The 22,901-nt window shown below is 35.6% G+C and overlaps 1 protein-coding gene across 1 annotated transcript in view; it reads left to right on the top strand.

Moving 5' to 3' along the window:
* The window catches only part of WDR70 (WD repeat domain 70), a 122,836-nt gene that overhangs the window by 73,389 nt on the left and 26,546 nt on the right, over positions 1-22,901 (top strand). Inside the window, exons 11-13 of the mRNA XM_058043715.1 lie at positions 14,713-14,812; positions 20,710-20,794; positions 21,835-21,973. Of these exons, the coding sequence (XP_057899698.1) occupies positions 14,713-14,812; positions 20,710-20,794; positions 21,835-21,973 (324 nt within the window). The remainder of the gene's footprint in view (positions 1-14,712; positions 14,813-20,709; positions 20,795-21,834; positions 21,974-22,901) is intronic.

Genomic DNA, 22,901 nt, shown 5'->3' with positions numbered 1-22,901 from the left:
TGAATAGTGGAAACAACAGTGTGAAATAGTCAATTATAATACAACATATTAGAACACTCTCAATTCAAATGTTCTGAGACGTGGAGAAAAGTGTCTGGCACTGGAGAGTTGAAGAGCATTAGTGGTCAAAAGAAGACAGGGCCTCAAAAATTATTGGTTCACAGGGCAGTGCAGTAAAAGCACTAGGTTTACCTGCAGTTCAACTGAGTTCAAATTCTTCATCTTGCCTGCACTTGCCTATTCAGAGCTTTTTGCAGTCCTGTAGTAGTACATATTCCTGAACAAAGTGATCCACAGAGTTAGTCTTTAGTGTCAAAATGCAGAGTGTCTTGCCATCACTAAACCTTTCTGTGCGTGACATTTCTGTCCAGGAATGTGAGTATCTCATTCATAGAGATAGGGAAAGAATGAAGTCATTTTTGAAGTATATTATGAGTTAAAATTGAAATCTCTTCAATGAACAGAAAATCTCCCCTCATTTTTCATGATAAGCAGGATTGCCTTGAGATGTTTTTCATTAGTTACAAATAGACTTTTTTGGGGGAAAAAGAACTATACTTAATTAGCCTTTCATAATCTTTCAAACCACCTGATGAGGCTACCTGTTATGTGAATTTTTTCCTCCAGCTTTTCCTGGGTGTGTTCAGCACAGGACTGCATAAACAACTTCTCTGTGTATGACAGGCTGAATCATGTTTCACAGTTTCACACATCACCTATTTTATGGTAAAACATTGCAGCTGTGATACAAAGATATTAATAAGGATGTTGGGGAGATAGACTTTGTAAGAGAAGTGGTCATGTATTTTAAGTACCTTTGAGAAAACAGCTTGTGCTCTCAAAATCTTGTCTTCTTTTTTCCATAGCTATGTTAAATTTGGTTATAAACTTTGAGTAGTTTTTATAAACTTTTACCTATCTACTGGCTGCACTATAAGTAGTAAAGAATTAGTTTGGACAAATACCTGTGTAATATGTTTGTCTTTTACATCTGCAATAGGTTTATTTTTTATATATAGTGCAAATCTGAACAGGAAAGATACAGTGTTTTGTGATTTTCAGCATAATTTTCATTAAGCAAATTGATTCAGTGTTCATGAAAATACTTTTATAGTGAGCGATTAACCTATATTTTTTTACTTTCTTGTTTCATAAAAGACTTAGCTGTAGGTTTAACTCTGTTCTTCAGCTGAAAAGTGATTATTTGATACGGTACAGCTGAATTACTGCTTTGCTAGTCCTTTCTTTTCTCCTTGTTTTAAAACCTTACTCTGATTTTAAATTGCAAGATTAATTTATGTATTTTGATGAGTTTAAATTACTTAGCTGAAGCTCAAAGTGCACTTGCAGAACTTAAAATTCTCAATAACATTGAAATTCAACACTGTAATAACATACTGCCCAGATAAATATTCCTGAATGTGGTGTTATCAAGTGGTGGTCCCAATAACTTGTTTTCAACACGCCCTTAAGCCACCCTATCCTCAAAATATAAGGGGAAGTAAAGCGGAATGTCTCATTATGCCCTGAAATTAAACAGCTCTAAGCTCTGTACATTTTAATTACAAATAGTCATGTTAAAAGTATTTTCCAAATAATTGAATGATTTATAGATGTAAGATAAATACATTTCTATATTTAGTGATGGTTTGCTTTGAAAGGGTTTCTGTGAGCTTTAGTTTTGTGGTGTGCTGTTGGAAGTTTTAAGGTAGAGTTTTCAGAGACGAAAAGTTTCGCACGTGCTGAAGCCATTTTGAAAAAATACTGTACAACTAAGGACACAGATTTAGATAATGAAAAATTTTTATGTGAAAAAGTTGTCGGTGTTTTTTTTTGTTTTGTTTTGTTTTGTTTTGTTTTTGGAATGGAATCTAAGTCCAAATCTTATTTGGAATTTTTTTTTGCAAACTTTATTTTGCTGTTAATGACAGATTTTACAGCTGATGCTGCCAAGACAGAGTAATCAAAACCATTAGTAAGATCTGAGACTTGCTGTAAATACTTTCCCATTAATTGGAAGGTCCTTTGAGGGGATTTATACCCATGTGTTAGGAAGAGGTTGTTGAATCTTTGCACATTTACAGGATTCATTTTGGATATGTTGGCATGCAAAAGACATGGCTTTTAGTAATTGATTTCTGAAATGTCTTTCTGTCCACTAGAAAGCTTTACTTTTCATATGCCTTTTTAGATACAGTTTCTACCTGTTCGTTGTGTATCTTTGGCATCCTGTCCATTACAGCTTTAGAGAGTTATGCTTTTTTCACACCAGCTAGGTTTTATTCCTCTTTTGTTCACCATGGAATATTCACTTGTCTATTTGGATGATTTTTTTATGTATAGAATTCAATGTTTATATTGATATCTCCACAGCATTAAAAATATTCCAGTGAAATGTCAATATTTAATAGAAACAGTTTACAATGACTGTTCTTAAATTTGCTGAATATCACTACTACAGCTAAACAGCAGGGAAATCTTCCAGTTTCCCCCAAGTATGTAACATGCCTCATGCTTTGAAGAGGGCAGTCTGGCTACATCTGGAAATTTCTTGTGTAAATACAAGATGAAGGATATCCAAATATACTATATTCCCCTTTCAAACTTAAGGTAAGTTTTCCATATCCATAATATTCCAGCCTTTCATTCCATATGTATATGTGCCAGATCTCTGTTCCAGAAACTGGAAATCACACACAGGCTTGCCAGCAGCAAATATTAACAGATTCATATATTACTCCTTTTTGTATACGTCTGGGTTAGCCTGTACATCACTATCTGTACCCTGAAGCCAGCCATAGTAAAGAATCTGACAATCATATGCTGAGATAAAATGTGCCCTGCTGTATTTCTAAGTGCATTTCTCTCTTATGTAATAAACAGTTTATAGTTAAGAACTATCTAAATGTTTGCACTATCTAATATAGTGATGAAAGGCAATTCTAAATCTTGAAGTCTGTCACGCCCCAAGGAAAATAGGTTAAAGGATTTCACTTTGGATTCGTGTATGGTTAAGGAAAAAGGCTTATCCCACAAGGATTATATATCTCTCTTTGGCTTATTATTTGGAAAACTAAAAGTAGAATTACAGAAATAATTTCAAAATTACAATTTTAGAAGAGTAGGCATTACAGCAACATGATTGACTTTATTACTTTGTTGTAGTGCTATTAATATTTATATAGCATGAATAATGTTACAGAAATATAAAGATGAAATAATAAAAAATAATGGAGAAAAATAAAAGAACCTTCTTGATCTTGCTTTGTTACTTAAGTGAAATTTTTCCTATTTTTGCAGAGGCAAAAAGTGGAAAATACAAATACTACACTCTGATCTAAAAAGAAATGAACTCCAGAGTGGTTTGGCTTATCAGAGAAATGGCTTTTAGATGCTGTAGTATATGCATTGCTCAAGCAAGCTGAACACTTCAGTGGTCTAGAGTCTGATAGGATTTGTAAATTATGAAAAGACTGTTGTGCTTGATGTGTATATTAGGAAGCTAGTTTTGCCTCCAAATGTATCTCACTGTGCTTCGTAGTAGGTCACTATTTCTTGAAAGGAGATGAACAGGAGGATTATGCTGTGAATTTCCTGAAAGCAATGAAAACTGCAGCTTTTTTTGGTGCAGCTCTTGATCATTAAATTAATTTTATTAGAAAAGCCAAAGACGCCCACATTTTAAAATACTGAGCAAAAGGAAAGCTATTACAGTTTGAACAAGTGAATTAAAACCAAAAAAGGTGAGAAGTAGCTTCTGAGCCATGGAACATACAGGTTTGCAGGAGATAAGTTGAGGCATAGCTTTTGTATGTAACATTACATTACATACATGTAACTCAGGAGGTTTGAAAAAGAACAACCTTTTCTCTACAGAAAGAGCAGTTGATTCATGATTACATCCATTAAAAGGTGCAGTTCTGTGGGGATACAGTTTAAATAATTGGCCATAATACACTAGAGACTATACTCAATTCCTAAAGAATGTAAGTCTTGTTAAATTTAACTGAAAATATTTGAATGGCATTTCTAGAGAATTCATAATAAGATTGTAAGTCTAACAATTTTTGTGTTCATGATTATCAATGAGAATATAAATTGCACAGCTAAAACATATCTTGGCTGCAAGTACAGAACTAAACCAACCATAAGTATTTGTAATAATACCATACTTTTTGTAAGACAGCTTCAGTGAACAGATTTCTTGCAGCTCTAGGTATATATCTCATAATTAAAACCTGATTGAATATATGTGAGTCTTCCTTCATAAGTAAGCAAAACTTCTCCCAGGGCAAAATATTTTAAAATAAAGTTTTTTTTTTTTTTCATGATTTTACTATTCCTAAAGTTTGTTTTCAACAGATGTTAGTGCTAAACAATTAGCATAGAGGGTGGTGAAATAGGTGGAGCATTGTCCAGCTGTGTTTTATTTAATGTATGACTGCAGTGATACTATACAGACTGAAATCAGATACATCCATGAAACAGCTGCTTTCCTTAAACTGAGTTCTAAATTTCTCATGAGATAGAGAACTCGACTTGGAGTTGGATATGACTACCTATGTGTTTCACACATTATGTGTAAATACATATACAATGTGTCTAAGTATGTCCAGAGACTTATAATGACATTCCAGTTCAATAGACTTTCTGAACGTGTATAGTCATTTTAAGCAGTAATTTAAACAACTCATTATTAGATATTTCAATTTAGATTAAGCAGTATATGGAATTAAAAAAAAATCCTTTATGGTTACTATTTCACTTTGCAATGTGTATATGTATCACTTTGAGATTTAGGTTGTAGCTATTTTGTGCTCAAAGGAGTCACCCATAATCAGCGCTAAAAATTTTATTTTCTATTTGGTGCATTTTTCTGCATCCTGGCTCAGTAGTCTGCTCTTTGTCGTCACCATCATGCAGTTCTGTGGTCTCACCTTGAGAGTCTGAGACCTGTAAACAAACTTCATCCTGCTGAGCCCGTTTAAGCACGCTGTGTGGACATTTACAGATGCTGTTTCACCAGGGCTCACAAGAGCAGAAGGAGGACAGGTAGTGCATCCCTGCCCTTGTGACAGGAGGACTGGCATATATTCAAGACTGGCGTATTGAAGAGCCAGAATGATTTTTCAGAAACAGGGATGGACACCTATTGCAGTCAGCAGAATGCATTGCATTGCAAACCGTTGGCTTGTTGCTTATCACAAATGTGAAAATGGCTGCTGGATTTCAATATTTGATGTGTTGAAGTTATGGGTAGGTGTTTGCAGAGGTGTAGGAATGTTTTCTGTATTCCAGACAGGTCAGTGTGGTTTCTTGGCTGTTGCATCAAGGTGGGAGGGCAGGGTAGGGCTGCAATAATATGTGGTGCTGTCTGTCTACATGTGTAAAACAAACTTCAGTTTTGACTTCCTTCCTAACCAAAGGTGGCTATGTCAGAAAATGAATCCTTTAGTGTCAAGTTGGTAAGAGGTTTATACCAGCAAACAAAAACAAGGCAATGTGCAAACTGGATTATTATGTGTCTCCCACTCCCCCTTTTATTTTTAATAATTTTTTACCCAGGAATTTACTCTATGTCCTCATGTGTTGCAGAAAAAAGAGTGGTGAGATCTGTAATTGAAAGATTGTATTTAATTCATTGGTGAAATAGAGCTGTTTAAAAAGACAAAATGAGGCAAGAGTGGACCCCTAAAAGTAAAGAACCATTATCAAGGAAACAAAAAGGGAAAACATTAAATAATGATACTGGCAGTGGGTAATTGGTTGGATTTATTACAGTGTGTTTTACAATATGTGACAAATTGGGATGCATATAACAACATTTTTCGTATGATGAATGGTTAAAGGAGGTAAGATCTTCCAGGTAATTGAGAAGATACAGTATCCACTTAAGAAAATCAGGAACAGCTTTCATCATGTTGAATTTGTATTGGCAGCTAAACATCCGCTGAGTGATGTCAAGGTGAACTGAGGTGTTCGGGAGAGAGACAATGACTCCTTTTTTTGGAAGGCAGTTTAATGGCACGAAAATATTGGGAGTCATGGTTGTGAGTAAGGTGTGTGAAACTACAGTGTAGAGTGAGAAGTTCAATGACCAAGGGGATTGAGTAGCAGTCAATAGCCAGAGAAACAGAAAGGTAATTATGTACCAGAGGGAATAGTGAAGAAGGGAACCAACATGTAGATGGTGTGCAGGAGTAAGGGTGGGGTAGCAGTAGGGGTGGGGTAGCATCCCAGGTTGGATTTGTCAGAAATAATCCTGAGACTCAGCATGGAATTTAAGTAGCATTCTCACATGGAATATAGTGGGATTGACGAGGAGTGAAGGTGGAGGAGAAGGCAGTACTGAATGAAAAGGCAAGAGAAAGAGGAACATGGAGCTATTTCGGGAAAACTGGGTAATGCAAATAAGATTTCAAGATACGTGAATTGCTGCTTCTGAAATTTGTATCTCTCTGTGCTGTGAGGATGCCATTGCTGGTGGAGAAGAAATATGAAGTTGCTGGTCATAAGTGTGGAGTATTTGGCTGTAGTGAAACTAGGAGGCCAGAATGAGAGAATGAAAGGCACCTTTCTGTAGGATGGAGGAGAATTCTAGGGATGCTGGTGGTCAAAGAGAATTGCAGCAGAAAGAGGTATTCCATCATGAAAGATGTAATAGAAAAAGAAGAGGAAAGAGGGGTTTGAAGCAAATAGCAAACATTAATGGTAGAGAAGGCTACTTGCTGAATGAAAAATTCTGTAACAATTCTCAGTCCTCAGAGACAAATTTTCATAGAAGTACTGCAGCCTGTTTGAAGGACTCTTGGATATCAATTTGGACATTTTTATATTTCCATACCTTTTATAATTATCTCATTTATATTACATGAGACAGAAAGGCTTAATTGATTCAAAGATGTTAATTGCAAACAAAAAAAATTCTTTCATACTTTAAATAGTAATTTTTTTAATGTCTGTTAAAAAAGAAAGCTAATTTTAAAAATGACCCATGTTTGAAATTTAATCAGAAGTTGAACTGTAGAATAGCAAACAATTTTTTCTCTAAAAGGTATTACAAGCTTTTTCACTCTATTTAGTGCTTAGGAACTTGATCGCTGCTCTGAAAGCTGTCATGGAACACTCTGTTCTGTTAGTGCAAACCACTATAAACAATTTTTAATTTTTTTTCTGCTTCACCAGTTTTTTGCTTGCATGTGTGGGGGTTTTATTTGCTTATTTAGCTAGTCAAATATATGCAACTATTGTGAGAGAAAAGCAATATCAAAGAAAGAACTATGAAATTGAGATAAGAGTATTGCATGAAAAGAAAATGAAATTTACTTGAGAATGCATAGTTTATCATTGACATGCATGAGGAAAAATATCACCCCTTCAACTGAGGCATAGTTCCATCTTCATTGTTCCGTCTGAATTAATAAAACCAAATCCATATTTTTAAAAATTATTTACCTTTAAATAATATGCAGAGAGATAATATGGCATGATGATTACAGTATGTTTTTATGAGAAAGAAATCAAAGAATGTAGAAGAAAGAATAGCTTGGTATGTTACAAGAAGTTTAGTGAAAATGCTTTCATTTCTTAGAGAAATACACCCATCCTCTTAGAATTTATGCATGCTAGCCACTGTTTCTAGCAAGCAAATAGATTTATTATAAAACCATCTTTGATAACTCACTGCAAATTACACCATTTTGGCTCAAGGATTACTGAACCAGAAATCCTCATAAAATCTTCATTTTATGCAGATTTTTGTGTATTTTCAGTCATATTTCACGCTGTTTACACTGTGCCTCTGTTAAGAAGTGGTTTAAGCTTTGGGGACACTGAAAGAATATGAGAAATTTTATTGACTATTTGGGTATAAGCAGAGAATAAGTCTGTCATAGTTGCCTTTTGAAGACTACTTTGTAGCTTCTTTATAATTTTTTTCCTGTTTATATTTTTGTTTATTGCCAGTAGACCAAAAGCTACTTTTAAATTGTACAAAACATCCAGGGTTGGCATAGATGAGTTTGAAGAAATCTGTGGATTTTCAGTGGAGTTCTAATGTATCTTAACTGAATCTTTAATGAGATTTTTGCAGAATAACATTGATCACATTTGATTGTTTTCTGCAAGGCAAAGAAACCTTCAACAGCTAGGCAAGTCTAAGAATGATCAATTTGACTTCTAGAGAGGCAAAAGGAAGAGTGGGCTTTTTTTTTTTTTTTTTTTTTTGTTTACAAAAGCCATATTTATGATAGTACAAAGGAGGAAAAATGTAAATTTGCTAGGATAAGATGAGATGGGATAGATAAGTTATGAAAAGGTACAGAAGAAAGTTCCTTTTACATCCTTGTGTGTTTTTCTCGTGCAGTGTAAAAAATCCCCAAAGGAAGCCAACTGAATTGTTTCCAAAAGCTATATTTATTAGTAATATGTATCATTTTTGTGGCCAAGATAGGTTATTTTCTCAAATGCAAAGTTTGACCATGCAGCCAAATATTCAGCTAGAGTTTTATTTTCAAACCTTTAGGCAAGTATTTAGCAATGCTGTTAAGAAGCTATCTTTCTAAAATTGTTTCCTGAAATATTTCTTGATGAATAAGCTTAAACAAGAAGAAATTGTTTCTGTGGTCAGCAATATTCTTAGAAGCTGGATGTTCTTCCTGGTGAATGAAGCATGGGCAGATAGGAAAGGCTTTCTCATCACTCTGCAATGGATCAGAGACATCTCTGGGACAGGCTGGCCTACCTGCTTCCTTGTTTTGCCTAAACCCTAAATGTATAGTCCAATGTATCAGGTGGCTTTCCTCATTGCCTTCTGCATAAATGTTTTAGATTTTTTTAAAATAGAAATGAAGTTTTGGAATCAATTGCAATTGACAAAACACTAAATAATTTTTTCACCTTGCCTGGCTACATCACTATATGACTTCTCTTCTTAGACTGCTCTTTTCCATAACTTCCAAGCATTTTCTGACCAAGTATTTCACAGTTGTGTTTTTATTTTCATTCACAATTGCATAATATAATGCATGATGCATTGAAGATTCCATAAATTTTAAAAATAATTATACACCATTTTTTTTCTACGCCCAGTTATATAGGTTTTTCGTTGCAATGTAGTTGCTCAAGAAAAACTACAGAATATTTGGGGAAAAAAAAAAGAGCGAAGTCTTTTATGGATTCAGTAATTGCAAATAACTAGGTAAGCTTCTCAGTGAAATACTTGTGAGAGATTTTTGACGGATGTTGAACCACTGCTGAATGTGAGAGATAAATCCTGAAGTCTTGTCACCCAGATAAAAGGCCTTAGTTGCAGCAGATGAGAATATAATGGTTGTAGGGGACAGTTAAATACATTGTAAGTCAGATGTCCTGATTGTGGTAAGTAAAGTTAGGCTACTGTATTCGTAACTGATTAATTAGGATTGAGAGAAAATAAGGAGTGTTTCAGGTCTGATAATTATACGTGTAGATGTCACTGAGTTACAAAGTCACAGAGAAGAGGAAATCATGTAAGAGTGTAATCATGTAAACATGAAAACCTCAGATTTCACAAGTTAATCTTGTTTTGCATCAGTGTGCTCATTATTGAAACAGCATCCATTTCTACACCACAGGAAGTGGTATTGAAGAGCCGTCACATAAGCTGAAAGCCCTGGGATCATGTTTACAGAGACTTAAGGAAAGCATCTGATACAGCCTGTTCAGGGAAAATACTGAGAAATTCTTGAATTCAGCTGACATATGTAGACCTGACAATTTTTAATTAATACGCTAAGCCCAGAAAGTACACTTAGATTTCTTTTGTGGATTATAATTGATAGCAAAGGAGATAGGCTCCCTTCAGTAGAGGTGGCTGAAGGGGGGATGGGGAAGTAGACATTTGGAGAGTGTCACTCCTGCCTTGGGAACCTGTCTGCCTTGTCAGCTGTGATCACTGCTCTGAGATGTTGTTCATTTGTGATGGGCTTACTTTGAACAAAAACCCAGACAGCTTTGGTCAGTTGTGACTAAAAAGGAGATTTCTGGTTTGTTTGTTTGTTTGCATCTTGCAGCTTTGTAGCTGATACTTTTATCACCTTGAGCCTGGCCTATGATAATATGTTATCTTGGAAGGCATGTATGTGTGTTAAAAATTAAAACATTTGCAACTGAATGTTGTCAGTGTGAGCTATTTTATTTTGCTGTAAGTATCTTAGGTGAAAAGACTAATTTAAAACTCAAGTAGCTGGCCTGGGACTTGCTTGTCAGGCATCTCTGCTGAGCTGTCCTGCCCTTCTGCCTCCTGTTTGAAATCAGCATAAATCTTGATTGTGGTTTTATGGTTGACTGTGTTCACACTAATAAATAAGTAATATTTTGCTATACATCTGTAAAACAGAGAAGGATTGATATAGCCATCTTTGTAGGTCTCACTTTCCCCAAGGCTTGCCTTGATTTACTGCCTTTGCTTAAAAAAAATCTAGAAGATGTTAGGAATAAGAAGGAAGAAGAATGTCTTGGCTGGGACATTCAATATTTTGTTAAAAGAAAAAGGGGGGGGCAGAATGTGAGAAGCATTGTAATCTTGGGAAAGTGTCGGCTTACTGTGAAATATTGTATCCCAGATACAATGTGGGAAATTCAAAAATTCCATCAGTTAGACATACTGTTATTTTTCTCATAGATGTGGCTTGGATTTCTGAGGTGAACAAATTGGGTAGGTCTGTCTTTTTCCTAGAACAAGTTTTATAGAGTGTTTTGGAGCAGGAGAGCAGTTGTGAGATGCAGAGCTGCAGCCATGTGGCTCTGTTGTAGGTCATTCTTTTGTGGTAAACCACTCATGTGCCACTGTCATCTTCACTTCCTGTATGGGTCCTCTTAAGTCCGTCCATACAGATTTTTGTACAAGGGATACTGATTGCTGATGTTCCTCCAGTCATGTACCTCTGCCTCCAATCCCACCTTTTCTCAGTTCCTTCTCTGGTTTCCTTTTGTCTTCTGGCTCTCATTTGCTCTGAGGACTGTGGCAATCTTGGAAACCCCCTGACATTTATCTGTTATTTTTTGGTTTTTTGATACATGCAACTGTGTCCTTTCTCACATGTGCTTCATGTTTTATGCCTGTCATCTCATTTTGCACACAAGTACAGTCAGCTGTAATTGCTTAACAAAAATATACGTGCTAATACAAAGCTAGGAGGAAAGTGCTTACATTGGTGGAGTTACATATTAGAAAGCCTTTAAATAAGTTGCAGAAGCTAGTGGTTTACTGCAGAATTTGCTGAAGTAACTAAACCTTTTAAAAATGTTAAGGACTGATGAACTTGTCAAATTTTGCATGGCACATGACTTGTTACTTCATTATAGCAGGCACCTCTGCAACAAAAGGAGAAGGGTAAGAGGGAGATATGTAGATACACTTTGCCCTAATTATCTTGACATCTTTATCTTATGTTTCAGTGCTCTTCCTTTCCCTTCTTGAATCAAATTTTGTAATTGCGTACATTGGTTCTGTTGTTCCATGTCTTTCCAGCTAGAAACATTCTGATAACAATTTTTTTGCTAATGATTTGTTAGCAAGATTAGACATCTGTTAAAAATACTAAGAGGTCAGAGGCCAGAAACATTATTTTCTTTGAAAACTGCAATGAATGTTTGCCAGTATGTGTAAAAACTTCTTTTCAACCTTCAATCATTTTAGAATATTTGATTTACTGCTACAATTCAGGGTTATATTCATTTGCAGAATAATATATGGAGGGCAAGCTTGCAGAGCTCAAAGTTAGGAAAACAATCTTTTACTGGTAAACTGAGCAAATTTGTTTTTAAAGACATAGAATTGCTGATGCAATCTCACTATCTCTTTCAGTCAAGCCTTGTTTTACATGAAATCCTAAAGTATCGAAGCTGGATAGAGTTGGGCAAAATTTGGTTTTTTGGTTTAATTTTTGTCATTAAGGGACAAATGATACCAGTTTTGGACATCTACATGTTTTCTATATGTTATGTTGCTGTTTTCCTTTCTCTACATGACAGTTGAAAAAGGGGCAAAAACTGGTCAGAGTATAAGTACTTAATGGAGAAGGCTCTGTGGTGCGTGGTGTAGAGTAAAAAAGTAATTTCATTTGGAAAAGGCCCTGAAGAGCATCGAGTCCCACTATTTACAACCTTATATAGAACCTTAACTCTGCTGAGGCCACCTCTAAACCATGTTCCCTAGTGCCATATTGGCATGTCTTTTAAATACATCCAGGCATGGTGACTCAGCCACTTCTCTGGGAAGCCTGTTCCAATACTTGACCATTCTTTCAGTGTGAAATTTTCCCTAATATACAATCTAAACCTCTCCTGGCACAACTTGGGGCCAATTTAAGATGATAAGATGATTCCTGAAGGACACAGTTTAAATTTTATTGATGGATTCACATACAAATGCTAAATAAAGTCAATATCTTTGACCATAGGAAAATAACACAAATTCTGACTGTTATGTGATTTGCTATCTATCTATAGGCAAGAGGAAAGAATTTCAGATTTAAGATGAAATGAAAGGAAAAAACCCTACACCTTTACAATAAGTTGGGCAGCAGAGTGAAAAAAATGGTATTTTAATATTTGTATATCAGTGTGACATTGCCTGGAAGAATGGGAATGTTATGCCCAAGTGAAGTTTTTTCAATTTGTTTGAATTAGCTTAAGTTCGTAATGTAATCTTTCTGTCATTTTTTAAAGTGTGAATATTAACCATTTATGATGTTTTTGAAAGTGTCCATAGTATATCTTACACAAAAAATACATAGTTTTAATTGCTTGTTAATGTTTAATAAATACTACAGAAAACTTATTTCCTGATTGCCAAATTTACATTTTATTCTTTACATATTTCCACATACTTGGAAAATTTTATGCTATTGGATGCACAAAATATGTTTTTCACATTAATAAACACTCCCGTCAAAGACAAACAGTTGTAAACCGCAGTCTGTTCATAGACTTCAGGGTATGCATAATTGGCTGGAAGTGACAGTAATTTCAAAACAATTACTATGGCTAAGTGTAGGCCATTGCATTCTGTGTTCAAATACTGTAAGAAGCATGTAATACAACAGAAGCATGTTGGTATTTGGATTCCCCCTTTGTTTGTTGAAGAGTAATTTGTGGAGGGAATGCCTCACTTGATTCCTCTTAATGACTGACCAAATCTACGCATCAAAATAAGCTTGCAATAATTATTAACATCATCAGACAAAGATTCTTTAGCTTTTGAACCAAATTTAGAACAACTATTCTTAAGAATAAACAACATTAATTACTTCACTAGTTTGTGGCTCTTACAAAATAACCCATTAAAAGAGTCTTAGTAAAGTACATAGTTAAAAATTTGAAGATAAATTTACTGAGGATTCCTTTGCAAGCCTAAATCAGTCTGTGTGATTGCATTTTGTGATCACATTCTGCTTTTGTGATCATATTCTCTTTTTTATTCTGTAGAAATGCATCTATTTTAATGCATATTTTGGGTAAAAATCGCTGAGCAGCTGCTCATTGTTTTGTCCTCCTACTGTTCAGGGTGGGATTCTAGGTCTGGTTTTGCTGCGTGTTGTTCAACCTCTCATCTGAAAAGATGTGCTTATATGCGTGAATTTTGTTTTGCTCATCACAACCATAAATTCAAGGACTTCAAGATCACTAATTTGCCATTTTCTTCTCTGTGTTTTAGTCCTCATTTTACAGAGGGGAAGATTAGATACAGTCATACTGGAAACCCTGAACTCTTGAATGCCTAATTTTACAACTATGAGAATTAGTTTTCTTTTACAAAAAGAGGCAAATGAGAAGCATAATTACCTAGGTATTAAAAAAGGAATCAACCTGTCTCAATTTTTTTTTTTCTGTCTTTTCCCTTTTTCCCTTCCTGTGTTTCCACTTCCTGTCTTGGAATCTTAGCTGAGAGTCTTGTTTTAGGTTGGCAAGTGGGAAAACTTGATTTGTCAAGACCATTTAAATTTGATTTGAGGTTCCTTCCCTATTAATAGAATTTTTAGGTATTTTAGTAAATAATGACTTAATAATAAAAAGTGATCTCCATACAGGAACAAAATGTGAACTTGAAGGTAATTTCAACCTTTCTTTAATCGGAATAATTAAAATAAAACATACATCGTTCCCATACTTGAATTTTACAGTACCTAAATGGAACACAAACCTCACAATAGAACTTTGTTCTATTGTCTAAGCCATGAATTCTGACAGGGATTAAATTTGGCAAAAGTAAATTTTTTCAGTCCTTTTCAGTCCTTTCCAAAGTATGTACTCTGTATTTTGGTAGTTTGAGAAACTAAAGGCCTGCTTAGGGGAGTGTTGAGAACTGTCTTGGAATGTATTTTTATCTTAACCAGGCATAACTACCTTTGTTCAGTGCTAGTGGGAGTTTTCCAAGAGCTTTGATGCTATGTAATTCTGTACTATATATTTAAATGTATGAAGAATTCAAATCTTGCATTCAAGCTCTTGTTATGAAAGCATATTTTAAAACTAAAATAACATTTAAAAAAGTCTGTTGAAATACTTAGCTACTATACCTCCTAAAAATGTAGGGGTTTCTGTTTAGAATAATGAATAGCAGCAGAGCACAGAAAATGCTTCCAAGAAATGTTCGTCCCATTTGTTTAATTTGTTATTTGATTCGTAACTATAATTGATTTTGTAATGTTTTGTTTGTTTGGCGAACAGGTACATACAAAGTTCCACTGCAGACAAGCCCATGCTTCAGGCACTGACACTTCCTGTTTGACATTTTCCTATGATGGCACTGTCCTTGCCAGCAGAGGAGGTAGGTGCTTGAAAGAGCCCTGTGACTTGTTGAATGTAACACGTTTTCAATGAAATGAAATGGTTCATTGAACGAACCACATAGATCACGTTAATTGTTTGATGTAGATGTTTGTGGTGGAGGTAAGGTAGTGAAATCAGATACTAGTGATTCAAATATGAAGTATTTCACAGTTTACTACTTTTATTTGATACACCATGCAATATTGTGTTCCTGAAAGAGAATTTTACTGCAGTTAAGAAATATTTTAAGACAACTTTGCTGATTGTATTACACAGTTCCTGATCTGTGTTCTCATCTAGCAGTAATAATACACTGAAAGGAAATCATTAGCTTAATTAAAAATAAAAAAGTCCAGTTTTGTTGCTTAGTTCTTCTGTGGAAGATAAGCGCCTCTCAATAACACTGTCTCTTCTCTGTACGTATTAATTCCTCATACACCTTTCTTAAGCAACATCTTTTGCGGTCCTAATTGAAATTTTTATCTAATCTGTTTTAAAAACATCAAAAGTTGATGACTGGATTTGACTTTTCAAAATATACTTCAATGGCAAAAGAATTTGGAATGTTCACAGGACTGGGAGAACAGGATTGCATTGTAAACTTCACATAAAACTTTTATAAATGAGTCTTAGATAGTAGAAGAAGACTTGAGAAGGCAGAGATGTGTTTGAGGACTCATTAACTTCATTACTGGGAGAGGATGGTGTCTGTTGAAGACAGCTTTTCCTGCAGAAATTTGTCTGCCCAGTGCTTTGCAGGCAGGTGCAAGCATACAAGCCAAGCTGTCTGGATGGAAAACAGCTGTAACCAGAAGCTCTGTGTATGCATTAGCATTGCCCCAAGGCCAAATAAACAGGCCTAGGGAGAGGCAGTATACATTAAGGCAGGCTAACACTGTGCCTAACATATGTTTAGAACATCTGGTCACTTTGGTACATAGACAGAATGAGATTACATACACAAAATACCAGAATGTAGGTGTTCATAGATGAAAAAAGCTCTGAAGCAGTGGATGTGTTTCCTAGCCAAGTAGCTTGCATTTTCTTTGCATCCTCCTGTGCCCCTGTCCCCGAAGGGGGTAGAGTGTCTGACCCGGTGCGTGTCTGTACAGTGAAATGCAGCTGATATTGGGTGCGGCCTCACTGATTCTTTGTATGTCTTGCCACATTTCAAAGATTCCAAATGTTGTTTCCCAGAACACATCTTTCAGAGTAAGGACTTTGTAGTCTTATCCTGGAAGGCCCTAGGCATATGGACACTAATGGCACTTGTGTTGTTTTGTAACTGCTGTTCAGGGTCCTGAGTTGAACTACTGTTCAGAGTTCTGCTGCCACTCTGCCCATCATGAATGGGTTGTAAGTGGTGAGGTAAAAGCTCTCAAGCTTTTTTGTCCTTACTGAACCAGACTTTTATTATGTGTGGACCTTCTCCTGCTTAGAAAATATGTGAACTGTGTGTCTTTCCATTCTGCACTAAGTAAAACGCTGTGTCTGTCTGCCAGTGGTGATTGCCCCCAAAAAATTCACACAAACATATTTCAGGAAATTTAGGGATAAACCTTGGCGTGCTTTTAAATAAAACAGCAAACAAAGCTATTACTTAGTGAGGGGTATTCACTACTGCTGTCTTGAAACTTCCATTTATGCAAATTCTCTTCTGTTTCACATTTATGAATGTAGACCACATAAATGACCTTTTCCTGTTTTTATTGCCTGTGGCACTTTTACTTGCCTGCTCTTCCTCATCTGTCTCCAGTTTTTGTCTCGTGTTAAACAGACTTTCATTTACTGAGGTTTTATCTTCCACACACTGCACTAAGCTGTATAAAATGTTGATTGATTGTTTGCAGAATGTAAGACTGCACAGAACTTTGGCCACTCAATGTGGATAAAAGTGCTACCTTTGTCTAGTGTATTAAGAAAAAAAAGAGCTCTGTGTGCACTATGCTAGAAAGTAAGGAGGATTCATACCTTATTTTGACTTGTTTGGTTAGTGCTTTAATATGAGTATTGCTTTGGATCTGTACCAACAAAAGCAGATGTGGATCCAGCATTTGTAGATTAACACACCTGCCAAGTGCTGAGGATCAAAGAGGGGATAGTTGTTTGGGGCATGGGAACTTTCACTGAAAGCCTGATGGACTTTCCTGCATCTGATGTAGATCTGTGTTGGATATGAGAAGATGAGGCATGGCTCAGCTGCAGGCACAAGGGAAAATAAAAACCTAAGGAGCTGCTTATGAAAGTTTCCAGTGCTATTCTTGTTGGATATTAGGTAGTAACTTGACAGAAACTTAAGAAAGTGATATTTCTGCATGCTTGAAGCAACGAAGGGTAGTATTTGTGGAACATTTTCTTTGTTTAGAAGGGGAGAGATAAGAATTGGGATTGGACTTGAGGTCTTACTGTAAAAATTTTTAAAATCTTTTTTTGACTCTTGATATTTTTGTTGGTCTTTTTTTCTTTTTAAAATTTACTTGTATTTCTTTCTTCATTTTGAAATTGGTTTAAAACATAGAAATATGTATGCTCAAGGGTTATGCAGCAGCATGTATAGAGACTGTTTTGTGTAGTGGAATAACATATTGCTCTTCACAATAAATCCAAACATTGGCATTTCAAAAACCAGATGGGTTTTTAGAAGCTTAGAAGCTGAACATTGGTGTTCATTCTAACCATGGCAGAAATACATTTACTAGTTTTAATAGGCATATTCAGGTAAGTGCAACACTTGGAGCTGAAATGCATTATGAAAGTCTTCTGGTATCCTTCTTGCTCTATGTTTGTCTGTACATTCCATATGTTTAGAGAGGATGATGCACTTATTTGATCAGGCTGGTATGGATGCAGGTGATGCTGAGAAGTGTTCCAAATGTAGGTATAGATTCCTTGATTTGTGACTTCCTTCACAGGATCTTTGACTTTGGTGCTAATCTTTGATGCCTCCAAAGGTTGCTCTGTAGTTGATGCAGCTCCTCCTGTAGAACCAGTACAGAATGCAGAAGGTTGTACCTTGTTCTGTGTCTCTCACAGATGTAGTATAAGCCTTCACAGAAAGGCTCAGAGTTGATAAACATATTCTGGTAAGCTTGTTATGCTATGTGTTCCCAAAGCTGTAACTTTTTAGAATTCCCATTTCCTATGTTTCTTTGCCTCACTGATCTCTGTGAACAATTTCTGTCATCGAGCTTTGCTTTCAGCAGAGGACTCCCTCTTTTTAAACAGAGTGCTGCTGACTGTAGGCTTTGTGAATTCCTGGCAGCACTTTTGCTTCTTTTGGGCCTATGTGCATTCATGTGCTTGTCTTCCTGGTCAGTATCTTCTGAAAAGAAAAGAAAAAAATCAGATAAAATCTTTATAGTATTAGTGCTTCAGCCTTATTTTGACTAAAGGGCATTTGGAAAATTCCTATCTTTGCTCACCAAAGACTGTTTTTCTAGGACCTAATTGTTACCTCTTGATAAATCCGTGCTCAATACCTTTGGCGTTACAGTGTCTTGATCTGATTGTGTCAGTCTTGAGCCTGTTTATTGGTATCCTTATTAAAATGGTGAAAAATAGTGTTTGAAATGCTACTAAAAATGCTATAAAAGCTTTAAATAAGCCTGCCAGGCTTTGGAGAAGTCTGCCATCAAGAAAAAATACTGAATTATCTGAGTAGACTATTTTGAATATTCATACTGAATTGCACAACTTCTGTTTATATGCTTTTGTTTAAGCATAACTATTTTTGTTCATGTATAAAGTAATTAAAAACAGATCACAACTGCTGCAGTTCTGTTAAAGCTGCCTCCTAAGCATTGATAGAAGGATCCTACTGGGAAAAATCCTTGGTGCTGAGGAAAGGCAATATTCTGTGATCTTGGTGACAGTGATTTCAACTTGAAATGCAAATTAGATTTAGGAACCAATTTGCATTTGCACACTGGGAGTTTTAATTAGGAAAACTGAATTGGAGCAAATTGTTAATGATGGTAAAGTTTCACAGCATTAGCAAGTCAAGTCATTCTACTAGCATTTTCCCCTCTCCAAATACTTACTTTTCTATTTCTAAACTATTTCAATTTAAGACAATGTTGACTTGAAATCAACCCTAAATTTGAGTCCTACTAGAGTCTTCTAATTTTTTTTAACTATCCTATTACATTTTCCTGCTAGCAAAGGAGCTATAGCTACGTCTGACTGCATTTCTCCTGCTAAAACCTGGCAGCACTACAGCTTGAAGATCATGTCAAGGCTCATTCCACTAGGAACAGAACAGCCTTGGCTGCTAGCCGTAGATCTGTCCCTATCCAGGAGATTTGCAAAGTGGCCAAATGCTGTCCTTTGCATACATTTATAAAGTGCTGGTGCTTTAGATGTAACATCTCGATGATAAGGGTTTGTTTTGTTTGGTTTTTTTTTTTTTTGGGGGGGGTGGGAGGGAAAAGGGACGGCTCATTTTACGAGACTAAATGCTTTGAAGTACTTGGGATGGAGTCTACTGGGAAACAATAAGAAAACACATATTCCCAAAACAGGGACTCAACATTTTTCTTTCTTGTCGTTTTTTAGCTTCCCAATGAACAGAAATATACTCTACTCTAGACATCATTTATTTAAGTTGTCCACTTCTTAAAAATATTTTGTAGTAAGCAGTTATCCTAGATTTTAATATAAACATACATGATGTACGAGGCCACACATTACTGCTTTCCCTGTAAAGGGCACTGCTGGCCTTGATTTCTTTTGTTACTTCTTTTAAAAACATTTTATTTCCAAGGCCTCCTTTGAGCTTTTGAGCTCAAAGGCTATGAATCCACAAAATACTTGTAGATAACCAAATTACTTCCCTGCAAGATTTGTACTTTGGAAGGAAGCAGATCTTGCCTTCTAGGTCAGAAGGATTTTGTAACTTTTTGTGTGGATATTTTCAAAGGGAATTGTTGCTTAAATGTCCTTCTTTTTACCCTTGAAAGTGCTGAGGTACTGCTGTCAAATGCTAGGACGTGTCTAGGTGCTTAAGTGAGGTACTTCAAAGCTCAAATTCTGTAGCTCATCTCATGCTGGAAATATGTGTTCCAGAAGGACAATCAGAGAGGAGATGTAGATGTCTCTGAGAATAGCTAATTAATATCTTTTTTTTTTTACCCCTGTTCTCATTTTGTTAATATGTCATAACTTTTCAAAAAGGGATAAACAACCTGACTTTTACTGGTCTACAGTCACACCATGTTTATCAAACACAGATGAAAATTGCTACAAATCTCTTTTTGTAACCTTGATTTTGGCTTTTATAGCTAAAGGTAGTGTGGTGAAAATGTTTCATTAGAGTATGTGTGGTTTCACTTGCTTCCCTTCACCCCCTTCCCTAAGGATTTCTGACTGATTCCAGGGCCTCTTCTCCATACTGAGATAGCAGTTTGTTGCCTGCTAAAGGAGGGGGAAGACTTTCATGTGCTTTTCATGTTCTTCATGATTGCATTTTCAGGACAGGTAAAAACCACACATATAAAACTTGTTTAGTTTTTGATGTAGACCATTCATGGCAACATTTTTAATTTCTTTAGATATCTTGAAATTTGCTCCTAGAAGCAAAACATCAATGCTCACAAACAAAGAATAAATTAGTGATTGAGGAATCTGATTCCACTGTGATAGGAGGGATTACCACAATAGAATTGAGCCATTGAGAAGAAGTTTCTGATATACTGGAGTGCTGCATATTGAGCTTCTCAACCTTGCACTGTCATAGTCACTTACCAAGGAAAAACTTACAAGTTGTTCTCATTTTGGATGCTTCTATTATGTAATTTTGTTCTCCTTCTCTCTGAATTGGAGAATGAAATTTTCTGATGTGTGCAAGTTCTTGACTTGAATTCTTTATCGCTAACCTTTATCTCTTCTGTTTCATAGGAGATGATACTTTAAAGCTATGGGATATTAGACAATTTAAAAAACCTCTTAATTCAGCAGATGGACTGCCCAGCTTCTTTCCAATGTAAGTATTCTAATTCATTCTAATAAAGCATTCTAATTTATTAATTAGCAGAAATAGCAGTATTTTTGCTGAATGGAAGAGTTCTACTGGAGTTCTTATCCTCAGTTGTCACTAGGTCCACAGTTGTGCAGAGAGGACTGTACAAGGAGAACTGTGAAGTGACAACTCTCATCTATTTTAGGGATTCACGTTGCTTTAAAAGATCTTACTTTTGTGATATTTCAGTCTCGTATGTCTTAAGTCTAATTAGATTAGTAACATTTCAGGAGGAGGCCCTTATGTGTGTAATGAGATATAGATGTAAATCTTATTCTTATTTAGTCTGTAATTAATAAAAAAAGAGCTGAATGAAAAACTAGACATAACACAAAGATACATGATATGAATTCAGGTTACAGTGTCAGGAGTGCTGATTTTGTTTTGCTGTATAGTGCTAAGTATTGTTTTCAATATTTTTATTGGTCTGATCTGCATTTCTATTGCTGTAATGCAGCCAAATCCCCTAAGGACAGTTTGTAATTTTGAAATAGGATCTTAGAAAGACAAGTCATGGACAGCTCAGTCTTAACTGCAGTTTGTAACACAGAGGAAAAATAAACAGAAAAATATTTTTGGCCAGTATATAAACACACCACCTTGCATCGCTGAAGAATGTATCATCAGCAAAACCAGATTTCATGATGAGCACATTTTTTTACTTAAGATGACAGTCAGATTTTAAAGTACTTTTTTTTGTTGTTTGTTTCTTGTACTGAAAAGCTTGCAAGACTTTTGAGTGGAGGAGAATTTTGCTGGGAGGAGGATTTTTATTGAATCTACCAGTTTTGCACATCTTGTGCACAACTGTAGTAACAATTGTAACAGATAACTCCTAATTGATAACTACAGCAATAAGTGACAGCTCACAAAATACTTTTCAAGCTTTGTCTGGAAAGGACTAAAAAGTTGAAAAAATTGTTTTAAGGAGTGCAATTTATATCTAAGTTCTTGATATGTTAATTATTTATCTGCCCTGTAAGATTCTTTGTTTTCTTCAACAGGACAGATTGTTGTTTCAGTCCAGATGATAAGATCCTTGTCACAGGCACCTCTGTCAAGAAGGGTGGTGGCAGTGGGAAGCTGTTTTTCTTTTATCGTGAGACCTTCCAGAAACTGTATGAGATAGAAGTTACAGATGCGGTATGTATTTTAGTTTAATCATCGCTTCAAAACATGAATGAAATCATAGTCATATGCTACTTTTTCCTTATACAGGTCATTACCTACTAACACTATTATGATTTTCCTATTCCATGATTAAGAGATAGGGCTGCAGTAATCTGAATAATTGTTTCAATTAAATAAAAAAGAAGTCCTAGGACAAGGTGTTTAGGCAGTAGATTTTCCCTGCTCTGGTGTTAGCATTGCATTTCTCAAGGATTTCTGTGAACCCTTCTAGATCTTTGAAGTGAGACACAAATCCTAAAATATGTAGATGTTTATTTGTTTACTTCACTAGTTATCATGGTGAAATGGCTTATTGTGACAAAACTAGTTTTTGTTCATGAGACCAGATTAGTGGTTACTTTAGAATGTGTCTCTAGCTTGTCTAAATGCAACAATTTGCTACAAAAAGAAGGCATTATTAAGAAATCCATCAAAAACACCATTTTCACCAGTTACTACAAAAACCTACAGCTGTGAACCTGTTATACAGAAGAGTCTGTTCATGGCTTCAACTGGCTACCTATTCCCTTGTGCAGAAGGGAAAACTCAATACCATAGGTGAAAAAGTCCTTTTACTCTTGTGATGTACAAGTAAACTTATGGATGATAACAAACACCCATAAGGTGTGTTATTTCACCCATAGGAGTGGGTGAAATTACAGCAGAATTGCCACTAATAAGTATGTCAATGTATGCTTATGTCCCTTTAGTTGTTGGAGTATTTCAGTTTATTGATTTTGTCACTTTGTTTCAGAATACCATTTTCTCCTTCTGCATATTTTTTAAGCAAACAGCAGGTTTTCCTAGCACAGCAGACCAAACCTCCTTCTGCTGGATGTTGTTTTCACACCACCAGCTTTGTATTATCTCGTCTTTTTGAATCCTGCTTTCTCCCTTAGTC

This window comes from Melospiza georgiana, chromosome Z, assembly GCF_028018845.1.
Source record: "Melospiza georgiana isolate bMelGeo1 chromosome Z, bMelGeo1.pri, whole genome shotgun sequence".
Taxonomy (NCBI): Eukaryota; Metazoa; Chordata; class Aves; order Passeriformes; family Passerellidae; genus Melospiza; species Melospiza georgiana.
This window is presented reverse-complemented; position numbering and strand designations above follow the sequence as displayed.